Genomic DNA, 16,795 nt, shown 5'->3' on the forward strand with positions numbered 1-16,795 from the left:
TTATCTTTACCTCTGGTGTCATACATGCCCCGAGCCCTCCTCTTTCAGCTTTACTCACAGACATCTTTGTTCAGTGTGCTTACAATATTGTGCTACCATCACACAGTATTAAGCTATCCATTTCTGGACCTATGCAATCAACCCTGTTGAACATTCTATATTACTTCAGCATCAAATGCCCAATCTCTACCCTCTTTCTAACTCCTGATAACCCGTGTTCTCAGCTTTTGACTCTCAAAATTTGCTCATTAATATAAGTTTACATTAGTGAGACCATACAGCATATGTCCTTTTGTTTCTGGCTAACCTCATCCAACATAACGTTCTCAAGGTTCATCAACGTTATTGCATGTTCTGTGACTTTGTTCTGTCTTACAGCTGCGTAACGTTCCATCATGGGTATATACCACAGATTATTTATCCACTCATCCATTGATGGGCATTTGGGCTGTTTCCATCTTTTGGCAATCGTGAATAATGCCACAATAAACATCGGTTTACAAATGTCCATTTGTGCCTTAGTTTTCAGTTCCGCTGAATATGTACCTAGTAATGGAATAGCTGGATCATATGGCAGATCTATACTTAGCTTCCTGAGGAACCTCCACACTGTCTTCCAGAGTGGTTGCACCATTCTACATTCCCACCAACAATGAGTAAGTGTGCCTCTTTCTCCACATCCTCTCCAGCACTTGTCATTTTCTGTGTTATTGATAATGGCCATTCTGGTAGGTGTGAGATGATATCTCATTGTGGTTTTGATTTGTATTTCCCTAATAGCCAGTGAAGTTGAGCATCTTTTCATATGTTTTTGGGCCATTTGTATTTCCTCCTCAGAAAAGTGTCTACCCATGTCATTTGCCCAATTTTTAAAATTAAATTCAGTTTTATTGCGATATAGTCACATATCATACAATTATCCATGGTGTACAATCAACTGTTCATAGTACCATCATGCTGTTATGCATTCATCACCCCAATCTATTTTTGAACATTTTCCTTATACCAAAAAGAATAAGAGTAAGAATAAAAAATAAACATAAAAAAGAACACCCAAATCATCCCCCACATCCCACCCTATTTTTCATTTAGTTTTTGTCTCCATTTTTCTACTCATCCATCCATACACTGCATAAAGGATCCTCAAGGTTTTCACAATCACACTGTCACCCATTATAAGCTACACTGTTATGCAATTGTCTTCAAGAGTCAAGGCTACTGGTCTGGAGTGTGATAGTTTTAGGTATTTCCTTCTAGCTATTCCAATACATTAAAACCTAAAAAGGGTAATCTATATAGTGCAGAAAAATGACTTGTTCCTCATCTTAGAGGGAAAGCTTTCAGTCTTTCCCCATTGATTATGATGTTAGCTGTGGGTTTTAATATTTTGCCTTTATCATTAGAGAAATTTCCTTTCTATTCCTATACTTTGAATTGTTTTCATCAAAACAGGATTTTGAATTTTGTCATTTTCCTTTTCTGCATCAATCAAGATGATCATGTGCTTCTTCTGCTTTGATTTATTGATGTGGCGTATTACATTAATTGATTTTCTTGTGTTGAACCAGCCTTGCGTATGTGGAAAAAAAATCCCACTTGGTCATGCTGTATAATTCTTTTAATGTGCTACTGGATTCTATTTGTGAGTATTTTGTTGAGGAGTTTTGCATCTATATTCAGTAAAGAGATTGGTCTATAATTTTCATTCTTTGTAGTATCTTTGTCTGATTTTGGTGTTAGGGTGATGTTGCTTTCCTAGAATGTGTTGGGTAGCTTTCCCTCCTCTTCAATTTTTTTTAAGAGTTTGATCAGGATTGGTATAAATTCTTTCTTGAACGCTTGGTGGAATTCACATGTGAAGCCATCTGGTCCTGGACTTTCCTTTTTTGGGAGCTTTTTGATGACTGACTCAGTTTCTTTACCTGTGATTGGTTTGTTGAGATTGTCTGTTTCTTCTCGAGTCAATGTTGGCTGTTCATGCTTTTCTAGGAAGTTGTCCATTTCATCTAAGTTGTCTAGTTTATTAGCATATAGTTGCTCATAGTATCTTCTCATTATCTCCTTTATTTCTTCAGTAGTTATGTCTCCTTTCCCATTTCTGATTGTATTTATTTGTATCTACACTTTTTCTGTTGTTGTTAACCTAGCTAAGAGTCCATCAATTTTCTTGGTTTTCTCAAAGAACCAAGTTCTGGTTTTGTTGATTCTCTCTATTGTTTTTCTGTTCTCAATTTCATTTATTTCTGCTCTAATCTTTGTTATTTTTTTCCTTCTGTTTGCTTTGGGGTTAATTTGCTATTCTTTCTCCAGTTCCTCCAGGTGAACAGTTAATTCCTCAATTTCTTCTCTTTCTTCTCTTTTAAAATAGCCATTTAGGGCAATAAATTTCCATCTTAGCTCCACTTTTTCTGCATCTCATAAGTTTTGATATGCTGTGTTTTCATTTTCACTTGCTTTGAGGTATTTATTAATTTCTCTTATAATTTCTTCCTTTACCCACTGGTTGTCTAAGAGTGTGTTACTTAGCCTCCATATATTTGTCAATTTCATGACCTTCTGCCTGTTATTGATTTACAACTTCATTCCATTATCATCTGAGAAGGTGTATAATATCAACTTTTTTTTTGATTTGTTGAGACTTGCTTTGTGACCCAACATGTTTTCTATCCTAGAGAATGTTCCATGAGCACTTGAGAAGACTGTGTTTCCTGCTGTTGTGGGGTGTAGTGTCCTATAAATATCTGTCAAGTCTAGTTCATTTATCATACAATTTAACATCTCAGTTTCCTTATTGATCCTCTGTCTAAGTGTTCTATCCCCTGATGAAAGTGGTGTATTGAAGTCTCCAACTACTATTGTACATGCATCTGCTTCTCCTTTCAGTATTCTCAGCATCTGCCTCACGTTTTGGGGTGCTCTGGCTCAGTGCAAAAATACTTATGATTGTTAGTTTTTTTGATGAATTGACCCTTTTATTAATATATAGTGTCCTTCTTTGTCTCTGTTAATTGTTTTACATTTGAAGTCTCATTTGTCTGATATTAATATTGCTACTCTCAATTTTTTCTGGTTGTTGTTTGTGTGAAATATCTTTTTCCAACCTTTCACTTTCAGCCAAACGTGACCTTTCCCGGGGCAGTGCTGAAGCAGGAGCTCTGATGGGCTGTTGAAAAGTAACAAGATAAAGAATCAGAGAGCAAGAAAGGAAAAGGAAAAATAAAAAAAAAAGCCTTTTCAGAGCCGGACCCCAGTCCCCGGGTTTGGAAGCCAAAGTGCGATTTGATAACCTTCTCTCTGTGCCCCTTTTTCTTAGGGCCCAGCTCTTCTCCAGTACCCTGAGCTCCTCCAACTCCAAAGGTCTCTGTTTTTTGTTGATGTTGATGTCAGTCCCACTTCCTCTTTGCGGGACTGATTCCTCCCAGCCCCTTTGGTGCTTGCTCCTGGTTTACCTGTGATGGAGCTTTTATTCAGCCATCCAAATTTGTTAATTAATTCTGCAATTGGTTCTGAGTTGAGCCTCCCTCCTTGCTCCCAGCACAGATTGTTTCTTTTTCCCCCAGGGAACCAGCTCCAAGAAAGTCTGCCGTGCCTGGCAGGGATGCTGTGGGGTTAGGGGTTGGGGGGTGGTGCCAGCCCCCTGGCCGGGAAAACTTAGAATTTTTTTGCTGCAACCTCAGCTGTTCTGCCGTTCCATGTTGGTATATGATGCGCGACTGGTCACAGAAGCCCCTGAAGTGCCTGTTCCATACAGTTCCCGGCTGCTTACCTGATGCCCTGGACGAGTACCTAGGTCTACACCTTACCACTCTGCCATCTTGCCCCCCTGAAATTTGTTTTTTAAAAAGCTAGGGGTCAGGGGTGTGCTGTTTGTTTGTTGGTAATTTGAGTGTGTATCTGCACAGGTGCTTGTCTGGACACAGGGCCACTTGTGTCTGTAGATGTTACTTCAGCTAAACCGAGGACAATATGATACTCATCTGCAGTATCTTCTTCATGACATTTACACTGTTCTTAAAGGTGCTGAGTGGCAAATCGGAACAAAAAAACTATGCTTGCATCAAAATCACTTTTAGGTGATGGTTACACTAAGCACCTACAAAGACTTATTTATTTTACTTGTTAGAAAACTATATTCTTCACCAGTAATAATGAAACTACAAAACAAAAGAGGTAGGTTGCCTATTAGAGATGGTGAGTAAAGCCAAGGAGTGGTTTGAGGATGAAGCATGGAAACCCACATTCTGTGTTTTCAAGATGTTTCTCAGATCAAATGCCGTGTATTTTAGATTTCTTTAAGCCTCTGAGGATTTAGTAGATAGTAGAGTTGCTAATTAAATGTCCCAACTCCCGGAGCTAAGCCAACAGGGGTCTCTGAGTCACACCTTCTTGCTGCCCTCCCAGCGCCTGGTGCGGGAGGCTGTGGAGATGGCCCCTACCCTTCCCCGGAAGTCAGCGAGACACCCTCTACCAACCCCTACTCAGGGCCAGCTGAGAGAGGGAAGGGGGAAGGTCCAGGCTCTCTAATTCGAAGTAGGCAGCTCTGAATGTGCCCTTTCAGTACCAGCTCCCGTAATGGAACGTCTTTGGACTTTGAAGTCTGCTTATGTCCACTTTACCTCCCAGACAAAGGGGAAATTAGGGAAACTGAAATCTGGACTGGAGGCTGCCCCAGGGGGCCTCTAACGGACTTCCCTGACCCCCTGACATTTGCCTTGAGTCCTACTTCACTCTTCCACTCTCTCCTTCTGGGTTGTGGCCTGACAGGATGCAAGCAAAGGTTTTCCTTCTCCATTGCTACAACCCTAGGTCACACTAATGGTTACCAGACCTCTTTATCTGTCTCCAAACTCTCCAGCTTTTTTCTTCAAAATACGCTAGATTAAAATGAAGTTTAGAGATCATCCCATTACCATTCTGCTTAAATGAAGACATCCAATGCAGATTCATTTATTATGTAATATGATTTAGTGAAATGATTTTCTGTTTGTTTGAGTAACTGCAAATCTGTCAGCCTGGTACATATAACCCAGAATGCGCTAAATGTATCAGCTGTATGGGGAAAAGGACTGGGGAATTTACGTCTACACACAGCCCAAAGAGCATCTGTTTATAAGTGAGAGGTGGTTGCATTAGCACTACCTAAAAAGAGAGCTGCAGAAAAAGTCAACCAAAGGAAGAGGGGGTGCTTTAGTCTTGAGAATATTTAGGCTTGGAGGGTGAAAACCTGAGGCACCCATTTGCCCGCCATTGCTCAACGTCCTGAGACTTGCTCCTCATCATCAGTTCTTGACCTGGCTGCTAGGTGGAAGGCTCAGGGGCCTGACTGACACTGCTGTACCAATGGCAGCCACCTGCACACCACTGCAGGCACTAAAGTCAGTTTATCCTGCACAGGGCACTTGCTATCTGAGAGGCACTTTGCTAACTAGCAAAAGAATGCCAGCCCAAATGTTCTAACATTCTAAAAGAACAGCTTGAATCTGAAGTTTTCTGCTCCCACTGTGTCAAATTGTTTGCTACTTATTAATGAAAGTAAAATGCTGCACAGTATCACATTCTTGTTAACAATGAAAAAAGTCTATAGTTAGCAAACGATTCTCATATTTTAGGGTTCATAGCAGATTTGTGCAGTTAATATTTTGTTCTAAGTCTACTAATCCATTATAAAGCATATAAAGCATAGAATTTACCCTGAGATTTTGACAAGTACTTAGAAAATGTTCAGAATAAATATTGGTGAGCACCTGATGTGACACTGAAAACACCTATGAATTTCCATGCATTTCACAGAGTATCTAGCTTTGTGTTGGATTTATAGTAAATTATTTGTACTTTCCTTGGGAGAGATAGGGAATGTTTATTCTATTTTTCCTTTGTATTCAGCAGTCACCTCCTTGAGGATATTGTCTGTTTCATCTTCATTTTTCTTAATTCTCAGAGTCTAATACAATGCCTGACTACAGAGCCAAAAAGTATTTGTTGATTGAATGCATAAATGCATTATTGAATTAATTAAAGTAGTCATAAGCCATGGTTGGATTTTAAGAGAGGAATTACCTGAATAGACTTATATTTTGAAAAAAATCATCTTGGCAATAGTGGAGAAAAAGAATTGTAGATCCTTAAGCCCTGCATTTATCTTTCTAATTAGAATGGTTTGTATTTTGTACTAATACTTTTTATAATAACCTCAGTCCTCTATTTCTTCACCAAGGCTTCTATTCTTTGATTTGCACCTTTTAAATGATGTCTCTGACACCTTGTATAATCTGTGATCAGTAAGCTTTATGTTACCCCTGTTCATCCATTCTCCATTGTCCTTCTCTCTTGCTCTCATTTCTTCATTTTCAGAATAGAAAATACTTACACTTTCCTAACTTTGAATTGATCTTAGATCACCTATTAAATATATTCAACACTCAACATCTGTCCTTTTTTCAAAGTTTTCTGTAATCTCCTCCCTTAGTAGATTCCTCAGGAAGGTCATGTGAGCCTAGAATTCCGTGAGTCCTTGCATATTTAAAACTACTTTTTCCTAGATGACTCTAGATGACCTGACAAACATCCTAAGGAAATGCAATTTACAAAAAAATCAATTCAGTTAGTGATAGAAAGCCTAAGCCGACTAATTTTCAAAGAGTAAATAGAAAAAGTTACCAAATAACCTTTTTTATTTAGCTTCCTTGCTGTTAAAACAAATACCATACAGTGGGTTAGCTTAAACGAAGGGCATTCATTGACTCTCGTTTCAGAGGCCGGAGGGCTGGCATCCCCCCGGGGGTGGTCTCTTCCGACTGGCCGGCAACTGTGGGGCTTGTTGGCTTTTCAGTCACGAGGCGATGTCCACGAGCACCTCCTCTCCTTTCTCCTCTGGGTTCCCTCAGCTTCCGTCTTCGGGCTGTCCCCGTGTCGCCCCCGTCCGTGTGACTTCCACTCCAGTCAGCGGATTAAAGCCAGCCTGGCGGGGGCCGCGCTGTAACTGAAGTGGCACCTCGAAGAGACCTTATGTGCGGTGGGTCCACACCCCAGAATGCAGACTGAGACCAAGAACAAGTCCAAACTGTGGTGCACAGCTCAGTCCACACCCATCCCATAGAAGGTTCGGCACCGATGGTTTTACAAGGCAATTCTAACCTTTCACAGGTCAAATAATTCCAGTGCTACTTAAACTTTTTCCAGGTTATTAAAAATGGACGGACCACAGGTTGGGTTCTCCAAGAATCTGAGGTAAGGGCAGAAGATTTATCAGGGACAACATCTTTGAAAGAAAAAGGGAAAGGAGCAAGGGGGTTTCATTAGACCATGGTCAGACCTGACGAAAGTCATCACCAGTGGAAAGGGGAGCGCCCGAGGAATGCTGTCCACTAGGAGCACATGTTGGGGGGAAATGGCTGGGCCTCGTGCCACCTTCTTGCTCGGTGGTTGTCCTGGGGTTACCCGAGGAGAGTGTGTCCAGGGCTCGAAAACTGAGGCAGAGCTTGCAGGAGTTAGCTGGAAGTGGCTTGCTGACCATGTGCTCTGCAGCTGAGCGGCAAGGCCTTCTGGAAGGGCAATTGAAGGGCACCTCACTTTGTCTTCCACAGAAGAGAGTGTCTATATTCTTTTTAAGAAGCATATATACCATTCGTACCTAAACCTGATAAAGACAGCACAATGAGGATTATAAAGCAATCTCAATTATGAAATTGACATAAAAAATGTAAATCAAAATATTACCCAAGTAAAAACATGACATGTTGCCCACATGCAATTTATTTCAGGGAAGCCAGGATGTTTCAACATTAATCCATTAATAAAATTTACCATAATTTTAGAACTATAGAGAACAAGTATATGAGTATCTCTATAGAAACAGAACACGCTTTAGACAAAATTCAGCACCCATTCCTGATAATAAATAGTAAATAAAACAAAATTCATAATGGTTTCTTAACTTGCTGAATGGCATGGAGAGATAGAACCGATCTATAGGTAGATAGATAGATAGATATAGATAGATAGATAGATAGATAGATAGATAGATAGATAGATAGATAGATGAGACAGGCAGATAAAGCATTGGCAATACCAAAAATAATTGCTTTGCTGGTGGGCATGAAAGTGGGTACAATTGCTTAAGAAAACCATTTGACCCCAAAATCCCATTTCTAGATAGACGCTCAGCAGGGCTGTACAGGTATGTATATAGAAGCAATATTCCTAATAGCCCCAAACTGGAAGCTATTTTTTAGTGTCAGCATTAGAATGATGAATTGTGCTATATTCATACATCAAAATACTATAAGAATTGAATAACAAAAACTAGTGCTTCATTGTATTATTGAAGTCACAAAAATTAGTGCTACAAACAGTATGAATTATTTCAAGGAAATGTTGAACAAAAAAAGCCACACATCAAAGAGTACATACCCTCTGATTCCATTTATATGAAGTTTAAAAAGTGTCTGAAAGTAATTGATGGCAACAGCAGTTTTGTGATCACATCTGAAAAGGGTGATGCCTGGAGACTGAGGCTGAGGTGCTGTTACACAGGTGTGTTTGCGTCTTAAAACATCACCCAGCGTATAGTAGTATTTCTATGTTATAAATCAATGAATGAGAAGTTTAAAATGACAGTAATTACAATATACTGAATAAAATAAAGGAGCAAGATTGCAGGGGTCCACAGTCATCCTCGATAATAAAAAGCAGAAGTCACACTTCAAGGACAGAAGGATACAAGTTAATAAATGTAGAAGTAGTGGCAGAATTAGAAAAACCCCGGTTTACAAATACCATGAAATAATCGATTCAGGCAGAGTTAGTGCTCGATAGTGGGCAATTCCTCCTTTAAAGTGCATTTGTTTCACTGTTATAATGAAATGGAGAGGCTCTAAAGTCTGCCTTTTTGTTTGCTGGTTTGGCAGAACGAGTGAAGTCCACCTCGGGCCAGGCAGCTCCCAGTATCCCTGACCGAGAAAAGCTGTGTGCCAGGCAGTGAAGGGATAAAGAGGACATACAGGTTTAATGTTGACTGTAGGACACTTTTTAAGAGTAAGAGGGAGCTGTAAAATAATTTAAGTTACCTACTTTAAAAATAGCTGTTTATTGACCAATAAACTATTCTTTTAAAATCGGGAACCTATAAAATAGTTCTATTCAAAAACTATTTTCAAACATAATAGTCTATCTAAAAAATAAAATGCATAATAATGTATTGAGCATTGAAACTCAGCAGAATGATTTTGCTTGGTGTATTTCTACTTATTTTAATCAGTTATTTAACCATCTCTCTCTCTAATATTGATACTGAAAATTTTCTGAAAAATGTGTTTTTCAAATGGTTATGTTATACTTTTTTTGTAATAAAATTTCCTGCAATCTTCTGGCAGATTTGCATTTTATGGTTAATAAATCTAAAATTGTTGCCAGCTTTATAAAAGTATAGAAATCTAGGATGAATGTATACTGGACCCAGAAGACCCTTTTAAATTGCTTCTTTTTGTCATTTAAATATACTTCTATTAAAGAAACTTATTTACTTTAATTGTTTTGTTTTCTCTAAATGTCTTCTACAGAAAAAATTTAAAGTATAATTTGTTGAAGATTACCTCTTGCTCAGTTTTTATAATGGGATTTTTCTCTTCATAATAAATATATAAAGAAAATTTCAGTTAATGTTATCTTTAAAATGAAAGATTAAGTAATAGAGCACGTGCTGCTGTCTTCACTATCAACTGGTTGTATACATTTTAAAATAACTTGTAAAGATAATTTCATCCCTTTAATTTTAATAGTGTATTTTATAAAACAGTTTGGGTATTCTAAATGGTCAGGTGAATTTAAAGCATTAATTGTTCAGATACAAATATCATACCTCTAAGTAAAAGTAGTGTAACTGAAGTTTCACGTGAGCACTGCTTTTCTCTTCATGGTTTCCTTTTGATGCTTTTGTGAGTTCCCTCGGACTTCACCAGCAGCCTGCTTCAATGCAACGTGTCATCATTTTTCTGCCATGTCTGTTTAGCTTATCCATGTCACATGCATTTTTCATGGATTGTCTATGGCTTTGTGCCAATGGTTAGAAATATTAAACCAAAGATGGTAGGCACCGTGGTGCAGTGCAGCACACACGGGGTCTGCTGAGTAGCTGCATCTATAAACTGTGAATGCTCCTGTGGAGGCTAATGTATCCAGCAGGTGCTCAATGGATACTGGCCATGATTGTTTCCTGGCCATTGTGCATAAACCCACTGTGACCTGACCCAGCATGAAGCGTTTGTTTAGTTCCAAGAGGACAGTGACGTTAGCAAGAGAGCACCTGTTGTCACCTGCACAATTCACCGGAAGGGGATAGATGGGAACAGGGTCTGAGGTTAGCCCACTTTGTCCTGCTGTGCCTTTAATCTCTAGGCTCAATGTTTGCAACTGAGAAGAGAAAGCCCAGGGAGAGAAACAAAACAAGAACAAGTGATTGAAGAAGACTTTCCTTGCAGAGGAAGAGTATGGGTTTAAAACAAGCCATCGGCTGGTCTTCAGTGTCTCTCTTGATTATTTAGGGCACCAGCATCTAAAAAAAAAAGCAAAGATCGTCAGTCAGAAAATACACTAGGGGCCAGAAAGGCTTTTTATCAGGTAAGGCGTTTCCAGAGCCATCTATTTAGAGACATTTGTAAAATGCCATAATTCAATTAAAGAAAGAATAATGTGTCACTATACAGGAAAAATTATTCTTCCTCTCATTTGTTCTTGTTTCTTGGGGAAAAGAAAAAAAATTAAAAGGCCCAGCATCCCCTCCTCGAGCCTCGTCCCACCTGCCCGTGGCCTTACAGGCCTGCACAATCTAGTAATCAGCCCCTCCCCGCTGTCTCCCCTTCTCAGGTGCCCCCCATCCTCCTCGACAAGCAGTTCTCCGAGTTCACGCCCGACATCACGCCCATCATCCTGGCGGCGCACACCAACAACTACGAGATCATCAAGCTGCTGGTGCAGAAGGGCGTGTCGGTGCCGCGGCCGCACGAGGTGCGCTGCAACTGCGTGGAGTGCGTGTCCAGCTCGGACGTGGACAGCCTGCGGCACTCGCGCTCCAGGCTCAACATCTACAAGGCGCTGGCCAGCCCCTCGCTCATCGCGCTGTCCAGCGAGGACCCCTTCCTCACGGCCTTCCAGCTCAGCTGGGAGCTGCAGGAGCTCAGCAAGGTGGAGAACGAGTTCAAGGCCGAGTACGAGGAGCTGTCGCGCCAGTGCAAGCAGTTCGCCAAGGACCTGCTGGACCAGACGCGCAGCTCGCGCGAGCTGGAGATCATCCTCAACTACCGCGACGACAGCAGCCTCATCGAGGAGCAGGGCGGCAACGACCTGGCCCGGCTGAAGCTGGCCATCAAGTACCGCCAGAAGGAGGTGAGTGCGCGAGGGCCGGGGTCCTGTGCGCACCGGGTGAGCGCGCCGCCCGTTTAATTGTAGGGAGCGCATTAAACTCGGTTTGGGTTTTAGCGCATTTTCTATTTAACTGTACAAGGATGACGTTTATTGTTTGCCAAACTAATAATTATGAGTCACGTTGAAAAGTGGTAATAAGCGGTTTAATAATTCGCTTTTGGCCTATGCGTAGGGATGTACATGCGTATTTACTGTGGCGTAATGGGAAAAAGGCTGGATTTTAGAATTTCAAGACTGAGGAGTTCTGGCTCTGTCATTTATGTCGTGTAACTTTAGAGAGTCACATAGATCTCTTTGAGCTTTTGTTTTCTTATCAGCCTAATGTGTTTAATATTTATAATATATGTAGTCCTCTATATAGACTATGACAATATAAAATATATGTGCGTGTGTAAATAATTTCAACACAGATTCATAGTAGGTATAAAATGAGTGGATGTTTGTAGAGGCTCTTACTAAACTGTAAGGTATTATATTTAAAAAATGCATTATTATCAATTATTAATACAGGAGAGCCTTTAATCCAGCAGATGAAAGTACTCAGATTTCTCTCTTGTCTTGCTTTGTTTCTTGATTTGTCAGGATAAGAAGTTGAAGTTAATGGCAGAGGAGTAACATATGTCTTGTGGTTTTTCCATGGATTTTAAGTATTAAAGAAAGAAAAAGCAGAAAGATTGCACTTTTAACTCGGCATGACCATGTATTGTGTGCTTCCATCACTGCTTGTTTAGGGATGAATTTGGTGACTTCTATCTCCAGAAAATATTGGTTCTCCATTCACTCCTAAATGATGGAAGGCAGTTATTCCACGACAATAGTTAGCAAAACTGTATAATGTAAAAGAAGAAAGAAAGAGAAAAGGAGACTTGTGAATTTTAAAAAAAATATGATTGGTTTCTTTGGAAGTTGGCCTTGATTATTCCACATTAGTCCTGGCAGTTTTGTCTGTTGGTATTTGTTGTTTAAGGTTCAAGGTATCTGAATTTTTTATCTTGAGTTGTTCTTGTACTTCTTCGACTATTCAATCTAATCCAGTTGTCACGGGAGCCTGAAATTGGTTGAAATGGGCTTTCTCCCTAACAAACAAGGGAATCACTTCTTCTGCATTTGTTCCTTCATCTCAGCTGGCAGCTTGGGTTCAGAACCCAGGGTCCTAATATTTAAAAGGGACCAGAATAATTTTGATATATAAGATAAACTGATGGAAAACTTCACATGATTAAGGACTTTGAAATTATTAGGTATGAAAATGAAAAGTCAGTGTTCACATTAGAGTTCATAAAATGAGATTTGACTCTTCTGAAAGACCTACTTTTAACACCGTATTATGCTGCTCTCGATTTAGTTTTCTGTGGAGGGAGGAGTTAGAGGGTTGATGGGATTATTACAGAGCTCTTGTCTTGCCATACACCTGTTCAGTGTTGGTGCTATCCTGTAACTGGGGAGTGGAATACAATTCCCAGGAGTTCAACCCATGAAATGAAACAAAAAACACGTCAGCAGCTGCTGTGCTCACCTGTTGCATTTTGTTCACTCTGCAATCAGTGAACCACCTCAGCCTCATGTTTTGCTCACACTGATTTTGATGCTGACATCCTACGTTTTGTGTCTTTGACCACAGCAACTTTTGTGAAGGCACAGGAACAAAACACTGATGCATTTCTTTACCATACCCTCATAAATGAATGCTATAAATGATATTTAATCACCTGAATCTGCTAAATTCTCTAGCTTATGGCCTGGTAGGTGACACAGTAAAATCTTGTGTGTGTGTCTGAGGCGCTAAGATGTTCATCTCTACTGAGTTGTACTTTTTTCTTTGCTTAGGTTCTTTTTTGCATTTCAGGAATATACAGAGGGAGCTCAACTTCAAAGCCAATGAACAGAAAGTCACAAATTGAGTCTCTAGTTAGGTTTGTTAGAAGCAAAGCAATGGACAGCTTTTGATAATTTCCAACTCTTCTTCTAAGTCTTTTTTACTTTTTTCTAATATAAACTTGTGGAATTAGAAGGTGATGGAACCTAATAATCCAATAGGAGGAAGGATGTCTAAAAGTATATAACACGTAACAAGAAAATAAGAACTAGTAAAATCTAAAAACCCAGTGAAATCTTAAAATGATGCTTTTCTTTAACAACACTGTATTTGCATTTTTTCCTTTCATCTTTGAAGATTACAACGGAGAAAAACATTAAAAATGAATTCTCACCGAGTTGTTCTGGAGTATCTTTCATTTGATACCAAAAAGTGTTTTTCCCGTTGGGTGACAGTTTTTCCTTCTAAAGCAAATTAACTCTGTAAACTGATAATGTTATAAAATAAGTTTAAGATTTTACTCCCATCTGCATTCTTTGAAATCATAGACCCTGTTTTATGAAACATATTCCTAAATTTTCAGAAATTACTGACTTTGAATTAATCGATTGAAGATTTTTCTAGCAAGATTGTACATCTGAAATGAAACTCTGCTTTAGCCTAATGGTCTTGCCTTTTATTGTTTTACTACAAATTTCCCTCATTTTAGTCTAAACAAGTTTGAGGTCTGTTTTGGGGCCATTTCTCATGCTTTAGGATAGGTCCTCATTAATCTTTACCCTTTAAAGCTTATCCTGGGTCTTCCCTCTCGTGGGAAGCACGCTGTGGAGCCGCCCTCCACCTGCCCTTTGCTTTAATTGCACACATTGTGTATTGCATTGTGTTGTTACTTCCCTCCCTTCTAGGCTGTACGTGTCAGGAGCACATTTCTTTTCACCTGCCACAGTGTGGCACCGGACGTACAGCAGGGACTCAGTCCTGAGTGCAGCTGAATGAAGCTGCAGAATCCCTGAGTTCTAGAAGGTTCCCTGCAGGTTTCTTTGCCCAATTAAGTTAAGTTGCAATGCTCTAAAGGCCTCCCTGTGGCTGCTGAGAGTCTAACCATTCATGTCGGCAGGGTTGGGGTGCAGACAAGTTCTGCCTCTAATCTGCTATCATCCAAGAAGGAAGCCCTGTATCACACTGCACATAATAGATACGTTTATACTTTTATTTTGTATTTTTTCCTAATCAGAAGGCAAAGAAAAATAATTATTTTGTCTCTGGACTAATGATGCAGAAGTTGTATCAATCAGATGCAAGGAGAATGGACATTAGTAGGGAGCAATTCATGCCATTAAATGTGTTAGGGGCTGAGTTATGTTGTTAATAGGGTTTAATATACAAAATCCTCCAAACAAGCCTATGGAGCATGAACTACTCTTAACTAGATTTTCCGGGGAGGAATCTGGGTCACAGAATAGTTAAATAATTTGTTGTGTTACAACGCTCCCTGTTGAACTGGGAGCAAACCCCGATCTCTGCTCACTCTTGTCATCACATTCTACCACCTCCCCTCTGTGCCGTTTTGGGGAACCCCTGGTCAAAGTAGGGCGCCTGGCCTGGTTCAGGGGAGCACTTTGTTTTATTTCATTACTCATCTTCTTTATAATTAAGCTGTACATTTCAACATTAACTGACTTTTCACACTGTGGTGAAGTACTTCACTACAAAGGGTGCAGCGCTACCTTTTATTTCTCCCTCATCCCCCTTTTACTTTTTACTTATTTTATTTTTTGCTCGAAACCATAATTCTGAGAAGAGAACATGGGAACTCCCTTAAGCGTGGCTGGAAGCCAGCAGCCTGGTCCCGATGTTGCTTGTCAAATGAACGAGTGTCAGAGGCGGCTGGGGGAACGCCCGCACCCCCGCCCTGGGCCTGGCCTCCTCCTCGTGCACTGGGTAAAGGTGGGGTGAGCCGGAGGACGCCCCTCCCTGCCTTAGGGAAGGAACTGGCCCTTGCTCCAGGTGTGAGTTTTGCAGATGTGGAATCTGTGGGCGTTGAAGATGCCCCAGGCCCCTTCTTCATTGTGTGGTGGCCGCCCGGAGCCAGGGGGACATCTGCTGTCGTCACAGCACGCCCAGAACTTCCATTTCCTTATTTCCCTTTTCTTCAAAACAAGCCCCGAGAGTCTGGTAGGAAATTGAAGTCCTCCTTGAAAGGAGTGGACATGGGCACATGCAGGGAGGCCAGTCAGGGAACGACTGGCTCATCCTCACGGCAGCTGGCGGGAAACGGCTCCTGGGGTGCTATTTCTCCTGGCTTCCGTGGCCGGTGACCAATAACCGGGTGCGTTAGAGAAGTGAAAGCATCCCCCCGTCAGGGAGGTTTCTGATCCTGTAAAGGGTGGAGTAGCTATTGGCAAAAATGTCCTTCTGTTGATACCAAGTAAACTCATCTTCTTGTGGTTGACATAAAATACTGTATTAAAACCTGGAATTCTATGAATTGGATATAATTGTCTTTTCTGCCCCTTACCAGCTGTGTGATGGTGGACAAATCATCCTTTTAGTTTCTGCTTCCTCACCTTTATGACGGGAAAATACCGTCTGTCCTGGAGGGCGGTTGCGAAGATGAAGTGCGAGAAAGCAGGCCCAGGGCTCGGTGCACTTCCCGGCATGCTCGCTCATGAAAGAGCAGCCTCTATCACCATTCGTTATGGTTACTGTTAACTTTTTTGGTGTATTTCCTTGTGGTCAACCAATGCAAAGGCTGAGGACTTGCAGGAAAACGCTGTAGACCCCTCCAGTATCCTGCATCACAGCCGCAGAAAGGGCCAGCTGCGTCTTGTAAGGTTTAATCCTTGCAATTTTCACCCTAACAGCCTGTTGGCGTAATCAGTGCTCAGAATCACTTATATTAAAACATACCTTCTTGCCAAAAGAATATGCTGCACGAATTTTATCCCAGCCCCCGAGGCTGCCCATACTCTGTCTTCCCATTACAGGTTTTCAGAAGCAATGTGCAATGTGTCCTGCTGGCCTGCATTATTTATATATTTATATATATGTTTCAGGTGTGAATTACGTATGCCCTTTGAACCTGACCGCTAGACCTCAGCATCAGGAACTGGAAGCACCGCAGGGGTCATAAAAATGATTTGCCTGTGGCAGGGCTTCCATACACGAGAACACCCAGAGCTAGTTTCCACTGGACCTGGAAGAGGGGTCCAAGGCTCCTGGCAGTTCTGAGCCTCTCCTTCCCCATGCGTGCACACACCCGGGTCACGGGCAGAGGCGACGTGGAGCACAGTTTTCCTTGGCCGGTGCCAGCCCCACCCCCTCGCGCCAGCCCCAGGCCCCCGCACCAGCCCCAGCCCCTTCGTGCCATCCCCACCCCGCTCGCGCCAGCCCCAGCCCCGTCTTGGGAACCCAGCACTTCAGCGCCTGCCACTTCCTAATGGATGAAGTAAATGCCTGTTCAGGACTTGCCGTCTTGGCTCACAGAACCGTGGCAGGTCATTAGACATTTAATTTATCACCAGGTTTTTAGAGCTTAGTTTCCAATTCCCATGAGTTTCT

The 16,795-nt window shown here is 41.2% G+C and overlaps 1 protein-coding gene across 3 annotated transcripts in view; it reads left to right on the top strand.

Annotated features, from left to right (window-relative positions):
* Positions 1-16,795, top strand: part of TRPC4 (transient receptor potential cation channel subfamily C member 4) — a 233,831-nt gene that overhangs the window by 110,972 nt on the left and 106,064 nt on the right. For all 3 annotated transcript variants that reach the window (XM_037800477.1, XM_037800479.1, XM_037800478.1), the window contains one exon: positions 10,861-11,379. In XM_037800477.1, coding sequence (XP_037656405.1) covers positions 10,861-11,379 — 519 coding nt within the window. The remainder of the gene's footprint in view (positions 1-10,860; positions 11,380-16,795) is intronic.

This window comes from Choloepus didactylus, chromosome 12, assembly GCF_015220235.1.
Source record: "Choloepus didactylus isolate mChoDid1 chromosome 12, mChoDid1.pri, whole genome shotgun sequence".
In the NCBI taxonomy this organism is placed as follows: Eukaryota; Metazoa; Chordata; class Mammalia; order Pilosa; family Megalonychidae; genus Choloepus; species Choloepus didactylus.